The sequence below is a fragment of the Equus przewalskii genome, chromosome 20 (assembly GCF_037783145.1).
Source record: "Equus przewalskii isolate Varuska chromosome 20, EquPr2, whole genome shotgun sequence".
NCBI lineage: Eukaryota > Metazoa > Chordata > Mammalia > Perissodactyla > Equidae > Equus > Equus przewalskii.
Genome location: NC_091850.1, coordinates 26,284,804 through 26,309,589, shown reverse-complemented (window position 1 = coordinate 26,309,589; position 24,786 = coordinate 26,284,804). Strand labels below are relative to the sequence as shown.

Here is a 24,786-nt window from a genome sequence, read left to right as displayed (position 1 = left end):
ATTCCAGGGTTTTGCACTCTGCTGCGGGCAATCAAAGTTTTCACCACTCAGGGGCTTTAGAAAAAAAATTTTTTCCCCCTTGGTTTCAATGTGCTGGGAGCTAAATTATATTTATTGCACAATGATAATACATTTTTCCGTTTTTAAAGCAGAGACATCCACATGTGTACATTAGAATGTGTGACCATTGGGCAGAAACACAGTTTTTACTGAGGTGACATAAATGTGTTGAGTGTAATTTCCATTTGGCTTTCTTAAAGTGATAGAAACAGTTTAAAAAAAATTTATTAGTAGTAATTTCATGGACTCCCTTAGCGTCCAAGGATCTCAAGTTGGAAACCACAATCTCATTCCATATCTGCTTCTAAATGAATCTCAAAAGGTCCTTGGGTCTTAGAACACTACAATGAAATCGTAGGGCTTCCGCTTGCTACACATGCCCTTGCTGGAGATAATTGGAATCACTGAGTAAGGAGAACTGGGAGATGACTGTCAGTTGCACGCCCCTTGGTTTTAGGTGTCTTGCTTTCTGCTACGTCCTAACATCTAGGATTGTGCCTACCACATATTAGGCTTCCATAGATAATGTAAATTACATGTATTAATAGATAAATAAATGAATACAAATGGGGAAAATGATGTCCAGGAAGGAGAAGTGATGCTCCCAAGGTCACAGGGTCAGAGGCAGGGGGGGCATCAGATTTCAGCTCTCTTCACGGCTGGTTCTGTGCCATTTTCATTACAGTATTTTCAGATGAGCTCTTTTATAATGAAAGAGAAAAATTTCTCTGTCGAGTGGTTCTGGGGCAGTTTGTGGGGGTGACGTAAGTCTGGCTATCCCTTTAAAGTAATAAGGATTCCTGTGGCTCAGATCTGTTTACAATCACATGGAACTATTTAGGGCCCACTTGATCACATTACAGCACTTCATTGAAGGGAAGATTCAATACAATCCCTTTCTCTTTTGCAGTTCCCAAAATCTGTGTATGCCACCTCCTACCATTCTTTTTAACCACACTCTTGACTGTCTACATTCACGGAAGACTTTTGAAACTGCCTTATTATCTCCCTCCCCACTCAAACTCCAGCCCTTACTTTAGTTATTTCAGTATTCCCATAGACACTACCCTGCCTCACTCATTCATGATTTCATCACTTCTATCAACATTTATCTGAATTCCATTCAACCCACTACCCTACCCAGCTTCATACCAACACCCATATGGCTTTACCTTTGAAAATGTTAATATCCTACTCTCTGACTACAACTTCCAATTCTTCCAGCTACCTCACTCTCATACTGTCAATATCTCCTTTCTTTGGCTTTATTGAGACATCCAGCTCCTTGATCTCTCCATTTTCCTCCAGATTAATACCCTCCTGCTGGCCTCTCTTCCTTTTATACTCTGTCTGGACTCCTGCCCATTAATGAACTCCTCTCCCAAGCTCAGCTCCCTCCCACCTCTTCCACCCTTTGTACCAACATGTACAAAGTCTCATGTTGGGATCAGTCCTACCAATTCAGTTTTCCACTGCTTTGCCTAAATCCAGCCGGACGCTCATCTCTGTTTATTTGTCTTTTCTTCAGTCTTTGGTCAAATTCTGCCCCCCCTTTCTCTTAATGGCTCCTTCATCTCTTACTCCACCAAGAAACTCAGCTTCTCTGCATCTCAGTCAATTCTCAGAGGAAGAGGGATCCTGCTTTTATTTAGGTAAATCTGGTACTCTCTACTCACACCTTGACTTTCCAGGATTCTGTTGTATTAGTTCCCTCTCTTACATCCTCAGTTTCTCCATTTTGATTTGTTCCTTCTCATCAGCTTGTGAATATGCTCAAGTATCTTTTACCTTTAAAAATTCTACCCTATTCCTTATTTTTTTTAAATTACTACTACCCTTGTTAGCCAAACTTTTGCAGTCTGTATCAACTTTCTTCCTTTCCTGCATGGTTATGTTCAACCCATTGCAGTCCGTATTTTGCCTTTATTACTCCACTGAAGACCTCCTTATTGCTAAGTTTGATGGAGCTTTTTGGCCGTGATCTTTGTCTCATAGACTCATTTGACCTTATTGGCCATCCCTATGCTTTAAAACTCTCTGTTCCCTTAACTTTTGTGATACAGCGTTTCCTGTCTTCTGCTTCTCTTTTGCTAGCTCCTCTCCGTTGCCCATCATACAAATGCTGGTATTCCTCATGGGGTCTGTCCTCTGCCATCTTCTCTTCTCAGTCTATACTTTCTTTTCTTACCACTCTTAAGATTAAGCCGAACATTCAGAACCGGAAGTCTCAAAGGGTAGTCTGTTGAAGTTCCTTTACCAGAATATTCTGGATTCTTGTTTTGAAAGTATAGATATTGAGAAGCGATTCTTTTCAAAAAGTGCAAAGATTGAGTGTTACTTTCCAGCCTAACAACTTGAAGTACTTCTAGAAGAAATCTCCAGGTGGACTTTGATTTGTCCGTGGTAAGTTGAACTTATGATATCTAAAATCAAACACATAATTCTTACCCTGTCTCTGTCAAGGAAGCTCTTCTTTTTTCCTTATTTTCATTAATGAGTCACCACCTGCCTGGTCCTTCTGATTTCTGTATCTGAGGGTCATCTTTGCTTTTGATTGTATTAATATGTTGACAGGACACAAAGTGTTAAGCAGGCTCATGATGGTTACTTCAGAGTTCTTTCATAGTTACTGGATGATCAGTTGATTCCATTCAGTTTAGGTATAGTTGGCTTCTGAAACTTGGGACTTTGACAAAAAGAAAGTAGTATTTGAGAATGAATCTATATATAGATTTATCAGTTAATGTGTAAACCCAACTAGATATAGTAGGAGATGATGCTTTGCAAATCTTAAATGTTCTCTTTTAAAATTATGTTTTCTAGATCTTCTGCAACTTTATGGCTGGACCCTGAGCCTTATTGCCTAGGAAAGGACGTGGTGGAATAAAGAAGCAATTACCACCTGTCAATCTCAAAGCAGTGGGGACAACATAGGTTATGATGTAGATAACATAAAAAGACTGCCTCTTTGGCTCAAAGAAATTGTGAGAGGGAGACTAGAGGTGGGAGAGGCAAGCCTGGAGATATGAATTCTGAGTAACTCTTTCAGGCCAAATTTCAGAATGGGGCCAGCATGTTAAGTAGGTTGAGGTCAAAGACAGATGTTTCTGTCCTTGTCATCTGAAAATCTGGGAGAACAACTTCCAGACTTTTCCAGTGTGGGGGAAGCCAAATCAGAATAAAAGTGGTTGTCCCATGTAGTTGGGCAGAGAAGGAGGGACTGAATTCACCTTGCTAGGTTATTTGGCTGTCATGTGCCATAGAGAATACCACGAAGTTCTTCTCTGCCCTGATAAGGGGTAGAGGGTTTGCTAGCAGGCTTGCTGGGGGGTTTGCTACATCAAGGACAACATGGCCCTAGAGCTGAGGGCAGGGATGGAAAGGCACTTACGGTCAGACCTCCCAGGAGTCCAGTGTTAGTGAGGCAAGGTGAGGGCCCAGGCAGCAGAGAGAACCACCAGTCTCTGTAGGATCCCCAACTGTGTGGAGACGAGCAGACACTACATTCTTTGGCCAAAAGCTTTAGCTACAGATACCAACAAAGTATTGACCAGGTAGATGAGGTATATGCCATAGAGGCTGGAAGAACCAGAGGACAGTATAAGACCCTGTCTGAGGATCTAAGCCCCTTCTCAACGCTCCCCTCTATACCCTCTCCCCTCACAAAACTAAGCATTATTATGGAGGAGAGCAGGAAGAAGGGAAGACGTTTGAAACACTGGGCACATATCCAAAACAAATAGAGTTACCTATTGAGGGAGTGATAATGACTGGCTGGAGGTTACAGGACCTGACTAAATGTTGGCACCCACAGCCAGAGGAGTGGAGACTCATGAGGAAGATCAGATTGGTTAAAGAAAGAAAGAAAAAAACAGAATGTGGATATATTTTTTCTCTGCGCCCAACTGTCGTGTAAGCAAATTTTTGACCCTGTTTAAGAAGTGCATTTGTCTCCTCCAGACATGTTCTACTAATCCTTCTTCTCTAGGGACAGGGCCGGTCGGTAATTATAGATGATTTAAGTCAGGAACTTAGTCCTGTAGCTGGTCCAGCATCATCTCCTTCATCTTTTTTTCTTTTTACTGATTTGTGCTTTTCCCTGTCTTGGGGTTTTGTGCTTATTGTTGATGGGCTGCCAGGCGTCTCTCTGCTCTGTGTTCACCTGGTCAGTTTCCAATTTCCATAGTTCGAGGGTTTGTGTTTGTCAAATTAAAGGATGAGGAAAGTCATCACCATTGATAGGCTTTTTAAACCCGAAGAACTGAGGAGGAGAAAATTAAAAGGCACGGTGTGTTATCAATACATAGTTTTGAAGCAGTTCTTTAAGAGCATGATACCATTGGATGTTAGATTTTGATGAAACTATACAATGGTATTACTGTTATAAAATGCACACGTGTGAACACCCTTCCTCCTTGACTCTGGAACGTGCACCTAGCCTGCCTTTGAGCAGATGCAGGATGATTTGCTATTTATAATGTAGAAAAAATTGGGAGAACATTACTCACAGCCCATCCTTCATTGTGAGCGGTCTAGGCTTGCATTAAATACACTTACACATGCTGATGGGAAATAACTGAACTAGAATGGACTGAGTGTGAGGTTACATTGATGTGCTGCATTTGTAACAACTAGAAAATTCAAACTTCGAAGTAATGCTTAATTCATCCTGAAGATGAGCTCTGGAAAAGCCAAAGCGGGATCAACTTGTCAACAATCAAAACATTTTTTTCATCCCTTTTTGTGATAAGCATATTATTTATAGGAAGAATAAGAGGAGAGAAGCACCATGAATAGAATAAAATCTTGGTGAATGTAAACTACGCCAGCATAAAGGCAATGGAGCCAGTTTTTGGAGGTAATAAGGTGGTTAAGTGGTTAATTTAAGGTTAAGTGCAAGGACACTGGAGCCCAGGTTGGGACTTCACTTCAGCCACTTACCAGCTATGTGACTTTGGGCAGTTCCTTTAGTCTTTTGTGCCTCTGTGTCTTCTTTTATAAAATGGCAGTGGTAGGAGCACCTCATGGATTTGATACGAAAATTAAATTGTTTATTGTAACACACTCAGAATAGTGTCTGTCGGGGGGAAAAGCTTGATAGGTGTTTGCTGTCTCTATTCAATGACTTCTGTGGAGCATCCCTGAATCCAGTGTTGTTTTTCAAAGCCGGTAGCGTTGAGCTTACAAAGAAGTAAAATGGAGAATTGCAAGGCACATTAGCTAGGAAGAGCTCAGGAGTTTTACAGTCCTCCCCCTAGTATCCTTCCAACTGAAATGGCACATCCGGTTGAGTTCTAATTAGGTTATGTCAACACTAAAGCCTCATAGGCAGTGCCTTTTAGTTCCCTGCCCCCTTCCAACTTTTATTGTTTCTGGTAATCTTCGTGGTGCTAACACAGAGAAACCTGTCCTCTGCATTCTTTAGCTTCCACCTTCTAGTCAACGTACCTCACCATCAGCTTTGCTGGCTATGCTTCCCATGTACGGGCTTCTCTTCTGCCCTGCGGGTGCCGTGGAGTCAAAGACTGCTGTGATCTGCATTTGGAGGAGGGCCAACTTTGGGTTAAATTATCACTCGGGCATGTGGGAAACACATTGGCTAATCCATCAGCCATTTCCAAGGACCTCGTGCCAGGGCTGGCTTCAAGGGCAGGCGACGCATGCAGTAGCCCAGGGCTTAGGCTTCAGAAAAGCCCCACGCATAGTTTAATGCTCTGTTGTTACCATCTTGAAATTCTTAATTTTATCTTTGGACTTTTGTTTTGAAAGCAAAGTCTGATGGGAAGATGGAGCACGCACGTGAGCAGAGGAAATACGCATTGTGCCCTCACTTCCATGCCACCCCATCTGCACATAATGTTTATATTGTCCTGTGAGCATGAAATTCAGGTGGCTCCATGACGTGTAGGAGTTCAGTGACTCAAAGCAAAAGTGAGTAAAAGGTAAGTGTATTATGTCTATGACTGAGTAAATGACAGCCCTGAGAGGTCACATCGCCCATTTGAACCAGAACTTGCTTTTGACACAAAAAGAAAGACAAATGACCAAGAAACACTATCATATCTTTATTACTAGTGTTACTTACCTGCATTAGCCACCTTATTATGCTGAAAATAATGACATGGAAGGAAAGAAAGAGACAGGCAAAGCATAGTCTCTTTTTTTCCCCATCTTTCTTTACTCATCAGTGAACTAAACGTGGAATGTATGTGTGTTGAGAAGTGAATTAAAATAGTTGAGTTAGTTTTGTGCAGTGTTTCCACTGTTCTGGCAAGAATGAAATACATATTCAAATATATATGCATGTATAAAATACAAATTGTGTTATTTCAGTGATTCCACTTATGAGGTAAAGATGAGTGGTAAAGGGGACCAGCCCTGTGGCCGAGTGGTGAAGTTCATGCACTCTGCTTCGGCAGCCCAGGGTTTCACTGGTTCGGATCCCGGGTGCAGACCTAGCACTGCTCATCAAGGCATGCTGAGGTGGCATCCCACATAGCAGAGCCAGAAGAACCTACAACTAGAATATTCAACTCTGTACTGGGGGTCTTTGGGAAGAAGAAGAAAAAAAAGATTGGCAACAGATGTTAGCTCAGGTGCCAATCTTTAAAAAAAAAAATTAGTGGGAAATTTCAGGCCAATACTATAAAATGTCAATTTTTCTTTACTTAAAATAACATTAAATAGCAAATAAAATGTCATGATAAGGGAAAGCGGTTGCAGAAGAAAAGAAATCAGTTTATACTTTAATGTTTCTAATGGCTATTTTTCCTCCTTTTTTGAACAACGGATCCTCCATTTTTATTTAGCTGTAGGCCCCAGAAATCACCTAACCAGCCATGCCTCTTCCTTAGTTACCTTCACTATAGAAGTTGGTAAAGCTAAAAGCTGGATTTCCCAGCCTCCTTTGCACCCAGAAGTAGCCATGAGCCCAAATTCTGTCCGATGAGACATAGCTGAAATCTACTAGGAAGCTTTGGGGAAAGCTGAAATGCTGGTACAAGGAGCAGATATTGATTGTGCTGCCTTTCCCTTTCTGCTCTCCTTGAACACTAACATATTTGGAGCTACGCAGCCATCTTGTGACCATTAGCCAATAAACGCGAGAATAGAAAGCCAAGAGGCTAAAAGGTTGGAGTGAAAAGCTGAATCTGTGTCCTTGAGGTCCTTGTTGAGCTGCTGAGCCAACACCAGCAGCCACCAATCTACAATTTTTATGTGAGAAAAATAAGCCCCTACTGGTTTTAGCCTCTGTGAGCCTTTCCATTACTACAGTCAGTTCATTACTAATGGACATGTGGGCTATGAACTGCCTTCCTGTGCCCAGGGTCTTTCATCTAAGGAAGACAACGCCTCCTGCTTCTAGCCCTATCATCTCCACCATCAAGCCTCTAAACCAGTCTCTCAGACCCATGAGGGAGGCAGCGAAGCAAATGTCACATAACCCTTGTTTTCCTCCTCTTTCCTCTCCATTAGCTCCTGGGTTTCAACACTCCTCTTAGCAGCCCCCAAACAAAAGTTTCTATGATGATCAGTCAGCGTAAGTATGTACTAGGTGGAGGCAGCCTCAGACACACCTCAGAAACATCTGCAACTCAGCCTCAGCCCAGTCTGGTCACCATGTCACTTTTAGAATGGCAATAATTTCCCTTTCTTACAATGAAGGTAAAATGATAGTAAATGAAGTCAACCAAAGGAAAAGAGAATTGACAGAAAACACCATGACGAACATCAAGACAACTCAGTCATGAAGACTTTCAGAGTCAGGTGTTTTTCCCTTTTTTTATGACCACCTTCTCTGTGGTCCCTGTAGAAGCCCAGTTTCTTGGCCACTGAGTAGCCCACACTGTCGTCTCCCTGGAGACTGGCACTCACATGATTTCAGCACCCAGTGGAGGCTTAGTAATTAAGTAAGTAATTCCAGAGGAGCAAGGGCAAATGAGGGGCTCAGTCCCTCATTAGGTGAGATGACACATGGCTGGCCCTTGTCCATCAGCATTGCTGTAATTAGGACATGTTAACAGGACTGTTGCCATCTCACAGCCCTGTGTGTGTCCACATTTGGCTTGTGGAACATGAGTCTTAGTTATTTTTAATAGAGGAGAGTTAAAACAATATTTCCCAGCAAGAATCCGGTGTTTTATTTTCTAGCAACCTTCTCCAGCAGTAATAGCTTAAATATTTACCAGGGATTTGGGGGTAGCTCCTATCTTTCACGAGAAGACTTTGTAATGAACCTGTTCCGGGAATACGGGTCAGAGTCCTCACTCATCAGTTTATTGCAGGGTCAACCAAACTCCTGAGTTAGCGACATCCTCTGTTCTTTTCCCTCCCTGCTTTCAGCACAGGAAAGACACAGAATCATACTTGGTGTGGCTTTCTCTAGACACTATGGTTGGCCTTTTCATGGAGGAGTTTGAAATCACTGACTGAAAAGATCTCCCTACTACTACGCACCAATTTTACAACAAAATACCATGGAAACCACTCATTTAAGAGTTGAAGCAGACTGCAGCCATTTTAAAGCACGGATGCCATTCTTTGTTGAGATGGAGCAGTAACAGATCCCAGCTCACAGGATTACTGTATCAATAGAATGAGTTATGTTGTGTAAATGGTAAAGCACTTCACAAATGCAAGATCATCTTGAGAAAAGCAATACCTTCTCCCTTTGTATTGTCTTTATGTGAGAAGTTTGGGAGCATGCTGGCTGTTAAAGTTCAGCTTTTAGGTTAGATCTATCTGGTGTCTAAAAGAAACCCTCTTGCAGGAATAATAGGATTGCCATAAAAGCTGAACTTGTGGCATACAGGTGTGAAAATCACTGCTACTAAAGAGACAATAATAAAGAAGCGGTCTGTTCCCACTTTGCTAGGACACTTCAGTAAGCACCTCCCTCTGCTTGGTCAACAGTAGATCCTACTGCACTGACGTGAAAGTCCTCCCCTTGTACACATGAGCAAGGGTTAACCTCCAGCAAGATCTTGCAGATTAAGCCACATAGAAATAGCACACGGTCTCAATGGTTTAGACACACTGTAGAGCATCTGGATAAGCCAGATAATTTGTGCAACATGTTCTTATCAGCAGCCTTCACCATCTCATCTATGGCTTACCGGAAGCTGCTTTGGTGTGGAGTCTGTTTCTCTACGTTCTACTTATTGTCAGAACGAGACCACGTGTTTCAGTTAAGGAGAAAGGTAAAGCAGTAAAACTGAACATCCCATAACAACAAACACCAGTCAATGACATCCACCCTCCCAAGTTTGTGTTACTCCTTAGAGAAGTCAAGTTTAACACCAAGACTTCTATACTCAAGTAAGGCCTGCCTTGGCGTTATCTTCCCTGTAGAACCAGGTCTTGAAAAGAACGAGAGTCTTGAACTTTTATACTAGGGAAGAGTGGTTAAGATTGTCCTAGTGCTAGATGTCTGATCATTGGCTGCCCATCTCACCCAGAAGCTCTCCTGAGTGGCTTACACCAGCCTGGAGCAGTCCACACTGTTGTGTCTTGGTGAGGTTAAACATGGCTAAACAAAGAATAACGGGAGACAAAGGGTAAAAGACGTGAACCAAGAATTCACTAATAAATGCTTTTTATACTAGACATCACTTGAAGTTTTTCTTGTACACATCTTAACCATTGGACTCGCATTAAACTCTCAGGAAGGGAGTGTGTGTAGATCTGAGAAAGGAGAATAAGACATTGTAAGATATCAGATAATAATTTACTCATGATCCTATTTCATGGACTTCCACTTTCTCTTCATCTTTGTGACAATCCAGAATGTACTATAACTAACATTCGCTCACTTTAGACTGGTATATTTTATACCTTGACCCTAACACATCAACCCAAAGCCGGGGTCAAATATTAGAATAAACTGATGGTAAACACATGAGATTTTGCCATTTCAGTTTATTGAAATGAGTAAATTTATAGCCTTATCTGCATACAGAAAAGTGCACAAGAAAAAAAGTATGTACAAAACAGTTGTGTGGCTGATCATTACTTTCAAAATTTTTTCTACTTTCAAAAATTCAACTACCTAGAAATAATTACCTCCAGTTTAGCACATTTAGGTATTTGAACACATAAAATACTACTTCAAGTCTGTGTTTATGACGACTGAGTAGGAAGTCAGATGGAAAATTACACCATCCATGATCAGCTATTACCATTGAACACAAAACCACAGGACTTTAGCTAGGACTTCAGCTAGGACTTCTTGGGGCTAATCAATAGAGGTTCATGAGGCCGCCATCTTGTTCAGATCCTGAGCAGTCATCCTCTTCTTCCATGTAAAGGTAACATTGTATGTGGTTGATTAATATCCACACAAACCTGAGCATTAGGGGTCAAGAGACAACATTAAAAACCCCAACATAGAACAAACCTCATTTTGGCAAGAACAAACCCTTCAGAACTGTGCTAACAATAGGACTGAAAATGAACTGGGAAAGTTTCCAAGGTTATGAGGAGAAAAATATTGCAGACATTAGGTTTTTGATAACACCAAATACTTGTTCTACAGCTTTTTTTTCTCTTTTTTTCCATTTATCCTCCTACTAACTATGAGACTGTGGCTTCAAGAAAGTTTTCCAGTTACTTGATAAAGGTCTAGTATGACCCCAAATAAGCACCTAATATGTTTGGCACAATCACGTTTAACTTTGTGATGTGTTGCTCTTCAGAACACAGTCCTTCACTGCTGAGTTGAGTTCAGTTTTTCTTCAACATGTACTGCTCTGCTGGAACTTCAGCTCAAAAGGATGGCCCCCTATTCCACAGAAAGGATAAAGGTTGTGCCCATTTGCAATTCTTGTTACTGGGATTAGCCATTACTGAGAAGGCAGAGAGGTTTCAGATGTGTGAATCATTAGAATTTTTTGCTCCATAAAACTCTGTTGCTTATAAAAAAGAGGTCAACCTGGGAGCAAAACTGACTGAAAAGAGAATCAGAGGGAAAAGGAGAGGAGAGACAAATAATGCTTTTCCTCAATTCGATAGCTAGCAAGAGATTGGAAAAGGATAATCTTGTCCTTGAGAGAAAAACAATCTTAAGAAAGTGAGAAGTTTTATCTTTAAAAAGGTTCTTAGGTGTGTTAGATTCCAAAATGTCTAAGAAGAAGTTAGACTTGCTTCAATTTTACTTTAAAAATTTTCTATAAGTGATGGTCTGAAGCAGGAGTTAAGATTCTGCCCTGTCCTACTAAATCTTCAGGTTTTATGCTCTAAAACAGAACCCCCAAACGATTTTGAACAGTAAGGATTTTCAAATTTATTCAGAATGGTATGATCTAAAGGGTTGTTGTGGCTGCATCTCCCAACCAGAGGGTACATTGGGGAGTGTTCTAGAAGGTTCTAGGGACACAAAAGGCAAGGATTCAAGTAGGAATACTACTTCATTTACATTTAAGCTAGAGAGTTTAGGTTCTTAATTTATTTAAAACCATAGATTCAGTTTAGCTTTAAACAGAAAGTAAAAGGCATTTTACAAGTGGAAGAGGCAGCAAGAAATAAGGCAACAGATAATACGTCAAAGCTAGAACAGGGGCAGCGGGCAAGACTTGTCTGGCTATTAGTTTTGTCCTTGACTACTACGGCCAACCTTTTTGTTCCTCTGGAAAGTCAGCATGCCAAGTTCCTAGAGGAGGAGGAGAAGAAAAAACCTGCGGTTAGAATTTTTGGATTGAATGTCAAGGTATTAAATATGAAGTCATTATTTAAAGTGTCAGAAATAGGATCTCCTAGGGCTGATATGAGAGGATTGAATAAAATAATAAACGTAGAACCTGTACTAAAGTGATTGACACAAGCGCTCGATGATGTCAGCTATTTTCTCCCATGACAGCTCTCTTGCCCTGCCCCAATCTATATGTTTAGCAGGTTGACCAATATTATTCTCCCTTCATGACCTAAAGAAGAAAGGGCCTCCAAGGAGAATTCCAGTCACTTCAATTCAGTGCAAACAATCCTCCTAAACTCCTAGTGTAGTTTATTTCTTTCTATTCCTTCACAGATGGCACCCCTGGAGAGGAAGATGAGAATGAGGCTCTGTTAAGACTTCTAGCCCTTCAATAGATTACACCGCTTTATTAACATTAGAAATCATCTGGCTGCTTGTTAAAATGAAGCTTTTCCTCAGCACTGGAGGGGGATTCCTTAGAGCTGGGATGGGGACCAGGAATTTGCCTTTTCAATAAAGTCACCCAGTTCTCTGAAGCAGATTTTATGGAAAAGCACTTGAAGAAACACTGTAATTGTAGAAGTGGGATGAGGGGAAGGGTCCAAATTGCAAATAAACTCAACCTTATCGTCGGATGTCAGATTTAAGATTGTTATCTATTTAAAATAGTGAAATTCCAGATGGGGCAAGACATGGTTTAGCAGCATTACATGGGTGGGGTAAGACTGAGAAAAATGGGTTTGGGTTCTTTTCGTTCTTTCTGTTGTTCTCTCCTACCAGCTACATTCTCCCTCCTCTAAACTGCAGACAAGGTTCCTTTCCTCTACTCACTTCGGTCTTTCAAAATCAAAGTTGCTTCCACTCACTGTTGAGAAAGGGTCACACTGAGCCTTTCTAGGGTCTCAGTCTAAGGTGAGTATGCCTAATAACTCACCCAGGGTAAAATCCACTAGAGGGAAGAATCAACCTACAGACTCATCTGAACTTATACCTACTGCTTTAGCAGGAGACATTGGCGGCTGTCATCTTTTGGAATTAATACCATCAGACTATTTCAGACTAACTTTGAGCCTCCTCTCAAGGAAATAAATACTGTTTGGGGAGGCCAAAGAGTTGTGTTAGCTGACCTGTTTGGTGGCTTCAGAAGGTCTTCAGATTTTGAAGGTTTTGTACAAAACCAAGTAATTACTAAGATGTTTTGCAATCACTTCAATATAAAGGTAAAACATCTAGAGAACTATAATGTGTTAGAAGTCCACTTCCATACCGAACTGAAATATCACAAGCACAAGATATGATAGAAATCCATATCCCTATGGATATATGACTGTCTTTTGATATGGATAAGAATTCTTTTCTTAAATGCCCAGCCGAGCCATTATTGAATTAGTTAAGTACAGATTTCCATGTCTATTACTTCTGGATTACAGAGCTTTAATCTCTTCCCAATTCTAAAATTAAAATCTCACCCTCACCCCCTGTGCTACCCTTTTTCACCAAACCTAAGCTTAAGAGGATCTTCTACTCACAGATGTTAGGCAAAAGGATTTCCGAAAGGATCCTTATAAACGTCAGGTGATGTGGGTTGAGGAGAAGCCATCTATGGAGAGAAAACCATCCAGTCAATAAATATAATCATAGTTATAAGAAAAAACCTATAATTAAGACTTCTCAAATTCCTTTAAAAATCACTTAGAAAATCACAGATGAATCAGATATTGTTGGGTCTTCAATGACTTGTGTTTGCCTGCTTGTAATTGATGATGTATATTTATTATTTCCATGAAAACCAAGGTTCAGGTGAATTATGTTTGCCTCCCCAAAATGAGAAGTATCATTTTTATGAGCTAAAGAATCATGGGTGGGAAATCAGGAACTTAAATCTTTGAAAGATTTTTTTTCTTTTTTTTTTTTAAAGATTTTATTTTTTCCTTTTTCTCCCCAACGCCCCCCGGTACACAGTTGTATATTCTTCGTTGTGGGTTCTTCTAGCTGGGGCATGTGGGACGCTGCCTCAGTGTGGTCTGATGAGCAGTGCCATGTCCACGCCCAGGATTCGAACCAACGAAACACTGGGCCGCCTGCAGCGGAGTGCGTGAACTTAACCACTCGGCCACGGGGCCAGCCCCCTGAAAGATTTTTTTAAGATAGTATTTCGGCTCAATTTTCTCCCAAGACACTTTCACGAGCCAGGCTATGAGAGATACAAAGGACTTTTTCTATATGATATTCATTTCTCAAGGTCAGGATAGTAGTCCCTGCGAAAATAATCTTTCCCCAGTTTGAGTTGATGTTTACGCTGTGATGGTTCTTAATGATAGACCTTATTCAGATGTTCTTTATTGTCAACAAGTTATTATGCAAACAAGGTTAATTCAGGAGGCGCCACGTACTTTGGAGCAATAGCTTCTAATAGTGGATACTTACAGAGGCTTGTGATGAACTGAAAGAATCTTTAGAGAAAGGGTTCTCAAACCCATTGTCAGCAGATTTGGTAACTGGCAGGGCACTTTGTCTGGGAGCTGGCTTTGGTGGTTCTAGAAGGTGAAAAACCCCGCATAGTCAGTAGACAAGCTTTCCCCAAATATGGGCACACATCCCCAAGTCAGGCTTATCTTTTTTTTTTTTTTTTTTAAAGATTTTATTTTTTCCTTTTTCTCCCCAAAGCCCCCCGGTACATAGTTGTGTATTCTTTGTTGTGGGTTCTTCTAGTTGTGGCATGTGGGACGCTGCCTCAGCGTGGTCTGATGAGCAGTGCCATGTCCGCGCCCAGGATTCGAACCAACGAAACACTGGGCCGCCTGCAGCAGAGCGCGCGAACTTAACCACTCGGCCACGGGGCCAGCCCCAAGTCAGGCTTATCTTAGAAATTATTTTCCATGCTTTTGAAATTTACGTCAATGGAACAAAAATCACCGCCAAATACTGGGACTCCTTATGATTATTATAGGCAAATTCATCCCCTCTCAGAAGAGGAAGCCATGCATATTTACCTGAACTAGGAGAGAATCAGACTTCCCTCACTCATGGCCATGAGATTATGGCTGAGGCCTTACTACACAGCCCTCCAGGGCCATGACCCATGGAATTTCAACAGTTCTTAGCGGCCCTTTCAAGAATTGTCACAAGAGGGCAGCATTGAGCCAGCCCTTAGAAACAGCTAACTAAGGTAAATAACTCCAGAGGGTAAATGGTTAAGTTGTCTCCATAACCTCTGATTACCAAAAAACCAGAAGTAAGGCTATTGGTGGGGTGGAGGAGGGTACTTCTGAGGGACTCTGTGGGCCCATATGACAGTGGAAATACTTGTTGGTACAGTAGACAGAGAAGTGGGTAACTTACCATTGATCTTTTTCAACAGTTGATTAGCATCAAAGTCATCATGGTCTGCATTCTCCTGAGGAATGCCAACCTTGCTGTTGAAATAATTGGAGAAGGCACTTGAAGTCCCAGAGGAAGTCTGCTCTCCCTTCCTTGCGGGCACAGCAGGTGGCTGCCGTAATTGGAAGTCCTTAAACATTTCTTTCACTTCCTTGACTTCTTTATCCCCAAGTGGGTCCAAGGCAGTGAAGGCGTCACTGGAGATATCCTTTGGAGGGCCAGTTCTGGGAGGTGGTTGAGGAGGAGTGTCCAGGAGAGAGGAGAGCTGGCCAGAGGAAGCAGGAGCTGGAAAAATATTGCTCTGAAAAGGATTCCCCAAAGGGCTTGTTGATGACCAAGTATTGGGTGCTACAGATGCTGATGGGCCCCAAACAACAGGGGCTGGAGGGGGAGTTGAGGCTGCAAAGGATGAAGGCTGGTTCCAACTTGCAACAGCTGGGCTTGTGGTAAAAATGACTGGTTGACAGAATCCTGAAAGCTGACCACCCATCACGGCTCCTGGGACCATTGAAGTGGACTGACTGAAGACTAAAGATGTTGGGCTCCATGGTCCTGCCTGAGAGGGTGTAACTGATACGCCACCTGAAGGAAGCAGGAGAAAGGACTTATCAGGTGACAAGCTTGAAGAGGAAATCTTGAGTTTCAGAAAGCACAATGCTTTGGGGAGCATTTGTAGAGCATCTATGTGACACAAACCTCATTAAGTCTTGAAGCTGACATGGAAGTAAAGGTTCCGAGAGATCAAATCACTCTAAAGATTAATTAGCTAACACAGTATAGCTAGCATTCTGATACTGGTTGCATTTCGAAGCCCTTTCTTTCTACCACATCTTTTTCACTTTCCTCATTAGAAGGGTAATACAGTCGACAAGTAACTAGTAATGGAAAAATGAGCCCTTATCATACACACACTGATATATTTTAAACAGCTAGAACAGAGCCTGTCAATAGCACAAATTTATTTGTTGAGGGAATACATTTACATAGACAAACCATGCTGATTATGAAGTAGTTAATTAAGATAATCCATTGGGCACTCTTCATCATTGATTCGATCTTTTCATTTGGCAGCTGGCTCACGTCTGGAGTCTTACGGAAACCAGCTATGACGCTTGTGCACTAGCCCTCAACATGCTTGCATCCCAAAGAAACCATTTCAAAGTTTCTTTGCTTTTAAATGCTGCCAAGGTTGACACAGCTATATAAAAGGATGATAAAATTTGGTCGATGCTAAGATAGTAAAACTACTTACACTTTTATATATAAAACTTGAGGAAAGGCTGGTTATCCTGGGAGAGCTGTTTCAAATAAAAGGGCTTCCTGCTGTGTGTCACTCACTAAACCTTGCCAGAAGTTGGAACAGAGTATTTAAGAGGAAGGGAAGGAGAGAAAACAATGTCAAGCAAAAAAAAACCTTCCAAGGTACTAACTGCCTGTGTCTGAGCATTTGATCTTTGCGGGGGCAGTGGCTCCATCTCCTGCATCCTTGCCATGTTGATTAGGAATTAGTTAGATCACTAAAATCCATGTCTCTCCACTGTTTGCCCCTCTCATTCCTCACATCTTGTTCTGATATGCAGGGCATCTTCTCTCCTGCCTCTTCCCAAGTGTATTAATGACCTAGTCAAGCCATCACCACTAACAGAAAACCTAAATACAGCCTCAAACCTATTCACGAATGATGCTCTGCTCTCAAAACCTACTTGCTTTGAGCTTTGGAGCAGAGGATTCTTTAGTTATAAAAGTTTTCTAACCAAACTGCAAAAAGGCCTTCCAACTTAGGTTAGGAATGTTTTTGTTTCCAGAGTGAGAAATATTTTGAAAATGATCTTCAGGGGCTGATGTAGCAAGATAGTCTATCTTGCATTTTCTTAGTATTGGAGATAGATGTTGCTTAACTCAACTCTGTCAACACGAATGCTAGCCATCTGGCCATGAACACATTTGTGTGCTCACGGAGAGTGGTGGGTTTCAGAAAAGGTCATCTTATCAAATTAACATGCTTATATTTGAGGGGAGGGAACTAGCTACAAGAATATTAATTATTAAAAGTGGGGAAGTCACAGTCTGTTGTTGTAGAGAGTAAAACTCAGGCACACTGGCTCCGAATCTAGCACCCTATCCTCCTGTTCTGTCTCCTTGGCATCAAGGGACAGGATTGTTTTTATTTTAATGTAATGTTAATACAAATACTTCTTTTACAGACACAGAAAATAGGCTGCATTTACACTAAAAATTATGCATATTCCTTTCACAACTAATCAAGGGAAAAGTTCTCTTAGATTCTGTAATACAGGCTTCTAAAAGTGGGTTAGTTTGAACAAAGTTATTGCTAGCCTTTTAAAACAAATTTACTTAAATGTTATTAACCAAAGCCAGAGTCACTCACTAATAATTTACACCAATTGGATGTGCAAATTGAGAAGAATTTTGTCATCTTTCACGTTGGATGACTTGCCTTCCCTCAGGAAAATGTGTGGCTTTAGCCATAGATGGTATTAGTGGGAATGGTGGTAAAAGAGAAAAATATTATATTTGTCAGGAATTAAAGGCTTTCCAGGCATATACTTATGCCAGCCTTCATTCCCATCCACCAGATTCCATGCATGTATTTCTAAGATATTTAAGGCCCTACTGAAGAAAGTAGAGGCAAGAGGTAAGGAAAAAGAGAGTGTGGGCATAAAAAGTTAATTTTATTACTTTCTGATGCTACATTAAAACACAGGGTAGCTAGTCAAAGCTGAAGGCTCAGCTTTCTACAATACCATCTCCCCACCCCCAGTTCTCCAGAGGAAACTGTCCTCCAGCTGGGTCTAGCGGAAGCCAGACCTACAACCTTCCATGGTTTGGCTGAGGATGCCTGCAACTGGACAGGGCCTATACTGTAGAGCTCAGTTTGAGTCCCATGTCCAAACTTGGAAGAATCATCAGTATTCCGCAGTTGTATACCCCAAGGCCTCAACGGGGGCACCTCGCCAAAAAGCTTCACTTCGTCTGAATAAATTAACAGTTATAGGGTCCAGCTGTATTTTCAGGCTGACTTGTTAAATATTGGCTGAAAAAATTCTTCGGGGCATTGATATTAGACTACAAAGCTCTGTAATGTGATCTAGTTGCAGGCACTGCATGCAAGCTCTCTGCCCTTCTGCAAGGAAAAGCCCCAACTTGCTCCACTTGGGAGTGCAGGAAAAATGGCCACGCAGAGAGGGGAAGCCCCCAGAGCCACGAAGTGCTTGGGAGAGTCTCTTGATGGTATAAGTGCAAGCAGAGACCTGGAACAATTTGGCTTCTCACACCTGCATGGATTTCAGCTAGTCAGCAGTTGGGTAACAACCCCACTCTTGCCACCGTACTCCAGATAACGATTAAACAGATTTAATAGGACAGAATCAAAATATTTTCCTTTGCAGGATAACAGCAAAGAAAAAAAAAAAAAAGAGTCCTGATAACTGACTCAGCACGAGACAGGGAAAGCCAAGATGCCTGGTCAAATTTTACACAATTGGGAAGAGAGTCCCTCTTCATCAATAGCGCCCCCAACTTCCTCCCAAGATGGAGTCTATTTGGAGCTTGTAGAATTGCCAAGAAGCAGAAAAACAAAGCGAATCCCCAGCAGGACAGCAAAGACTATTGTCGAGGTTTCTGAAGACTGTGCCATGGAGGCAGAAAAGAACTGGAGGCAGTGGGTGAAGAGTGGCAGGGCCAGCCCTCAGCCAGTGGCCATCCCCACTGTCCTGCCACAGAGTGGCTCAGTGGTCCACAAGATCTAATGATAGATTTATGAACGACAGCACCAGCACATCCTGGGTATCTGATAAAATTTCTCTCTTTATCTCTCTGCTCTTTCCAACTTTAGGTTTCTAGTTCTTATCTTCTAAGCTATTAAGACACTCAGCTAGCCAAAATATTGGCAAGGAGTTGCTAAGGCTTAAGTACTCAGATACCGATCAGGATGCCTGTCCCCTACTCACTATGTGCCTAGGAACAGAGCTGGGCTCAGAACCCAGGACTTTTCATTCTATGACTTACACTTGCTTTAGACTTAACTTATATCCCTCTTGGGGTATATATTCCTTCCAAGAGGGATATCAGTTAACAGATGACAGAGCTTCAATCTAGTAATGGCAAATCACATGGAAGACCTGCATATTGCTACTTTTTCCAATAGAGATGATAGACAAGCCTCTCTCATCTCAACCTGTTTCTCTAATGAAGCTGGTCTGAGCTTCAGAATTCCTTACAACTGTTTTCAGTAAGCCATTACCAGTTGGCTCCAGGTAAGTGCAATATTGAAAATGGATTTCTTCACACATGCCAACTCAAGGAGCCAAATCTAAGTTCCAAGTCAAGAGTATCAAATGAGGCTGGGCTTGTACAGAAGTAAGAAGTGGGTGAAAGACCTCCCAGGATGCTCAGATCTTATGTGGCTGGGACCTCTATGGATATGAAGTGCCCTCCTGCTATGCATTATCATCTTATGAGTGAAAGTAGCAGAGCCAAACCTAACTTGATCTCTAGGGACCTACCTAGACCCGCAAGGGGTCCCACTGGGGTAGAAGCACTTCTTTTGAAGAGATCCAGAGGATTGGTCTGGGTTGCAGATTGTCCGGTAGGTGATGTCTGGCCTGGAGGTTCTGAGACGGGAGGAGCAAAGATGTCTGATGCAAGCAAATCTTTTGCTGGAGACTAACAGGGCAGAGAGGGAGACGGAAGAGTTACTCAGAAACAGTGCAACCCAGCATTAGTCTGTCTCCTACTCTGTACCTCAAATTCAGGAAGCACAGAAAGAAAAACTTTTTCCTGGTACTGATAAACGACTACAAAAACCCAAAAAAACACACGCACAAAGATACAGATCCCTCAATGGACACAATATTGGGTCTTGATGACTGATGCAACAGAGGACTCAAAGTAAAATCTGTTTTGCTTTTTTTACACATTTGTATTTGTCTGGTCTCCTTATCAGCTGAAAGCTTGAAGCTGGGAAAGAAAGGACAACTATAAATAAGTAGCCTAAATAATTTTGATCATTCTACTGGATTTAAATCAGTCTGTATAAAGATGATACAGTTGTCTAATCATTATGCTAGCCTGCATATTCCAATTATATTTTTAAAAAGATACTTATAGATACCACAGTTTAACTGTTTTTGAATGAAGTGGTAACAGTAAATATATGCTTCTTTTAAGACAATGGATTATTTAGTCAGCATTTAATACAGGCGACAAACTCAAGAATTTTACACCACCACCTTGGACATTAACACAATATGAAGGGCATGTGGAGGTGTGTGTTAGTGTGGGGAAGGTACAAAAGGAATCATAAGAACCCTTGCCCTCCCCTCCCAGAACATGATGATCAAACTTACCAGAGGTACAGAAGCATAGCAGCATTAAAAATGGAAAAACTTGTGTTTAGTTAACAATAAGTGACAAGACATGCAAAAGGAAAGCACAGTGTGACAAACACTGCTGAGCGCGAAGCTTAAAAAGGGTGGTGATTAGAGAACGGTATTCCTGGAGAACGATGTGCCTTATCCCACCTTCTATTTTACAGCCACACGGGAAACTACGAGAGCAGCAGGAAAGAGAGCTTACATCACACCACCCTTTGGTACCGAACATGCATTCTGCCAATGGATATGTGGAGAAGACAATTCACCTTAGCAGTCCTTCTGCCTCTTCCTGGTTTGGCACTTTGTGGAGGTGGGATAATGGCTATGGAGTCAGGTGGTGAGGACTGGACAGAGCTTTCCAAGTCCTGCTTTACGCCATTCGGTACAGACAGTCCTTTGGGAGGGCTTCCCACAAAAGGGTTCGGGGAGGATTTGAAATGGAAGCCGTTCTGTTCTCTTTCAGAAACCCCATTTTGAGTTCTCACTGCTGGTTGTGTTTGCGTACTTGAAAGGGGCCATGGGTCTGCCTGAGCTTCCTGTTTGCCAGTCCGGTTAGAGATTTGGTCAAATTGCTGACCAAAGTAATCAACATCCCCATTCAGGGACCCATTACTCAGTGGAGTAGACAAGCTACTCAAATTCTCTTTCTTCTGATCTGGAGATTTGAGAGAATCAAACGAAGAAGGTGTCGATTGATCTGGCTGTGCAAAAGGATCGTCACGGAAAGGATCAGGATTAGGGGTGGGAAAGAAGTTGAGATTGGCAGAAAAGGCATTTTCAGGCAAGAAAGATGCCTGAGGCTTTGGTCGAGGAAGAGAGCAGGAGGTGATGCCATTTGTTAAGAATGAATCATCTCTTAAAGATTTCTGATTGTTGTCGATTTCAGAGTTTAGATCCACTAACAGGATATCTTTGCTTTCCTATCACATTTGGAAAGAAAAAAAAAAAGAAAGTGTTAGTCCATGTTGTGACTTCAAATGAGAAAGCTAACACAAAATGATCAGGATTATCAAAATTGCCATTAGATTTTGGTCTTGACAAACTGGTTGACCATTACCTCCTCCCATCACCTCCCTGAGTGCATTTACCAGTTGTAGAAAAGGTTCTCCCCGTCCCTCCCCCACCCCGTTTCCTTTTATTTAAGTCTCAACTTTATTGGCACTTCATTAAATGAAATCGTACTGTTGTTTATTGTATTCAGATGTCCACTCACCCTTACAGACTGACTGAGTTCCTGATCATCAGTTTCGATTTATGCCTTTGAGAGTCTTAACGGGAATTGATTGCAAGTCATTCTAAGTGATTACCTAAGTATATTGAGCTCAAAAGTAAGAAATGACCTAACTCAGCTTCCTACCTGACTGATGTATAGTCCTTTCTACTATGCCCCCAGAGTTATATAGCATCACCTCTCTAAATAAGTGAATTCATTCACTACTACTTTCATATTTTATAGTTCTGGTTGTAATGAAGTTTCAGGTCAAATATATTTCCCTATAACTGGTCTTTTCTCTGAGGTAGGGGGGAGGCATTTTCCCCTTACATCACAGCCTGTCAGGTACGCCTCTTTAAATATTTAAGGATCTTGTTGATGATGCTAGTCAAGTTGGATCTCTCATCCTCATCATCCTACTCTCTCCTCTGGACATATCCTTTTGTCCATGTCCTTCTAAGAAAGTGATACTTGAAACACTGATATAATCTAACACGAAATATCCCATTAACCTCTCGTATTTGTACATCTTTTCATAACTTAACTTAGAGTTGTCTGTATTGTGACAACAATCATCTATTTAGTGGATAAAGTCAACTAATCTTTAATTTATGTATAAATATAATCTTTATGTGTAAGGTGGAGATGTGGATTTAAGAGTCAATTTGAAAGACAAATCAAATGCATAACTCTACAAATTCTATTCCTTCTCTATCATTTTTCTGGGATGTTAATTACTTGGATTCTCAGTTGTTAGATAAGACATCCTTCTTAGCATAAAAGCAGCAAATTTGATAAATCTGACATGTCTCTATTCAGGTCAATGACATAACTAACAAGGACTCCCCCTGCGATAGAGCTCTGGCAGACATTCCTTATGACCACCTTTGATTCATTAATTACTTAACTATGCTAGCCATACAAGAATATAAACAATAAGAAACGCCTAGCTGAAATGGGAGAAGTGTAGCATTATCTTGAGCAGATTACTAAATATTGTTGATCATTGGGATGAAGCAACCTCAAGGGAATATGAAATTTGCAAACTAGTAAGTAAAAAGGGGGCCTGAATGGGCCTCCTTGGCTGTAAGAAAAAAGAACAAATTCTTGGAAAGTTTAGGTACTAAATCAGACCTAAATAGTATTCTATCTCTTGGCTTCCTTTACAGTAAGGTATAAAAACACAATTTTTAAAAGCTAGGTTTTCACTTTATAACCAGAAGAATTTGTCAGAAGAAAGAGCTTATAATTTAAAAAAAAAATTTTTTAAATCAAAGAAATGGATTGGAAGATCTCAATGTAGGGATCTTTAACAATCAAAAAGGAGGACAAAATGTATTACAAAAGCTTGTGATTTCAATATTTATTTATTTATTATGAGCCACCTCTGGGTTAGAACAGTTGGGTATTCACAGCTGGTAGTGTTCTCCTTTTCAAATACTTCAGAAGGAGTTCTTAGGACACCAAACAGGAGCCACAATGTTAGACTTCTGAATAGTCACCCTATAAGTAAAATGTATAAGGCTCGCCTCAGGTTGGGTTTGTTGTTAATCCAAAATTAAGAGTCGAGTTCATAGACTACAATTGAAAGATTTACCCCCTAGGTCAGAGCTTCATTAATTCTTTGTTGGAACGTCAACACTGCATCCACTCAGCCATCATTTGAGCACCTGAGAGACACAGCACTGGCAACAGGAAAGTGAAACACAGTCTCTGCTCTTAGGAGCTCCAGGAAGAGGGGTGGGCAAGCAATGAAAAAGGTGTCTGTACAAAGACGAGGTTTAAATACTGAGTTCCATGGCCTAGCTCTTCTCCAGGGAGCTAATCTCACCTGGCCATTCCAGCCTGCCAGACCCTGGACTGTCCTACCCAAAGCCGCTGGTGGCTTCCTGCTACTCCCTATATTAAAATAAGCTTTGTTAGCCAGATTTTCAAAATGATCCACAACAGGACCCAGTTTATTTCTATCCTAACTACTCTCCATCTTCCTAAACACTTCAAAGACCCAACTAAAGTTCAGATTCTTTACATAGCCTTTTCCCATTGATCCTTCTGTTTCAGTCACCTGTGCCCACTCATGGCATCCTATGTATTCATGATACTGTGTCTTGTGCCCTGATCCCCTCCCTATTACCAGATTTAACCTCCTTGATGGGGCCCACAGCTTATGTTCTTCTCATACTGACTGTACTTTCAAGTGGCCACATTTTTAAAGTTAGACAGCATGTCTTTTTGTTTGTTTGTTTTTCCTTTCCTTTTCTTTTTCTTTTTTTTTGAGACACAGCATGGAAGAATATTGCTCAAGTGGTTTTCCAATAAAAATTACATTCTAAGGGGTGCCATTTCGTTTTCAAGGTGAGTTTTATTCGAAATGCATGAAACTACTCCCAGATAAGTCAGGGAACCACTAATAAAGTCTAGGTAATTGAAATTTCTTCCTCTTTTCCTGTCTTCCACAGCAATTGTTGTAAGATTTGAATATTGTTAAAGAAGTAGAGATAAACCTATTTTTTGACCTATGAACATGGAGTCAATATGTAAGAACACGTTGGCAAAGTCTAATCAGCACATAATTAGCGCTGCTGGCATTCTCTTACTTATCAGATGCTATCTACTTTGATGGTATTTGTTACTTTATTGTCAGTTTAAATAAAACTTGCATTTTATTTCTACAAATCAAAAATTCTTAGAATGCAGGGAGTCTAACATAAATGGGACTCAGGATTACTCAAGTTGTTTTTCATTTTCTTCTTGAGAACCTTCTAGAAGTTTACAGAGCAGATTAAACGGTCAGTGCTTCCTTGCTTATCCCACTGGAATTCTACTCCTAGCTTGAGTGCTTTGATCTCTTTCAATATCCTTGTTTGAATGGTACTTAAACTTGGAAAGTAGGTTGCTCAGCTATCAATTTACTTTGGGAAGGGAGCTACTATGGAGGAAGGGCTAAGTTGCCTCGGAATCCAAAGGACCTTAGAGTTAGGATGGACCTTTCAGGATGATCTAATCCAGTATTTCAATAAGTTTATCCTTAGAAGGGTAACAAAAAT

At 41.2% G+C, this 24,786-nt stretch overlaps 1 protein-coding gene and 2 long non-coding RNA genes across 13 annotated transcripts in view; 1 reads left to right on the top strand and 2 right to left on the bottom strand.

Moving 5' to 3' along the window:
* Nucleotides 1-1,484: 1,484 nt before the first annotated feature.
* Nucleotides 1,485-23,001, top strand: LOC139077827 (uncharacterized). The gene is made up of 3 exons (XR_011530353.1): nucleotides 1,485-2,463; nucleotides 5,830-6,002; nucleotides 20,688-23,001. It is a non-coding gene; the product is annotated as an uncharacterized lncRNA (long non-coding RNA).
* Nucleotides 5,090-5,593, bottom strand: LOC139077828 (uncharacterized). Its single transcript, XR_011530354.1, has 2 exons — nucleotides 5,509-5,593; nucleotides 5,090-5,240 (listed from the first exon to the last, which is right to left on the bottom strand). It is a non-coding gene; the product is annotated as an uncharacterized lncRNA (long non-coding RNA).
* The window catches only part of DAB2 (DAB adaptor protein 2), a 162,218-nt gene continuing 147,395 nt past the window's right edge, over nucleotides 9,964-24,786 (bottom strand). For 7 of the 11 annotated variants that reach the window (XM_008526598.2, XM_070586926.1, XM_008526588.2 and 4 more), the window contains 6 exons: nucleotides 20,793-21,446; nucleotides 19,657-19,816; nucleotides 15,092-15,712; nucleotides 14,177-14,286; nucleotides 13,279-13,349; nucleotides 9,964-11,707 (listed from right to left, as the gene is read on the bottom strand). In XM_008526598.2, coding sequence (XP_008524820.2) covers nucleotides 13,284-13,349; nucleotides 14,177-14,286; nucleotides 15,092-15,712; nucleotides 19,657-19,816; nucleotides 20,793-21,446 — 1,611 coding nt within the window. In that variant the 3' untranslated portion in view covers nucleotides 9,964-11,707; nucleotides 13,279-13,283. The remainder of the gene's footprint in view (nucleotides 11,708-13,278; nucleotides 13,350-14,176; nucleotides 14,287-15,091; nucleotides 15,713-19,656; nucleotides 19,817-20,792; nucleotides 21,447-24,786) is intronic. The other 4 variants (XM_070586931.1, XM_070586930.1, XM_070586933.1 and 1 more) reach the window with 1 other exon arrangement.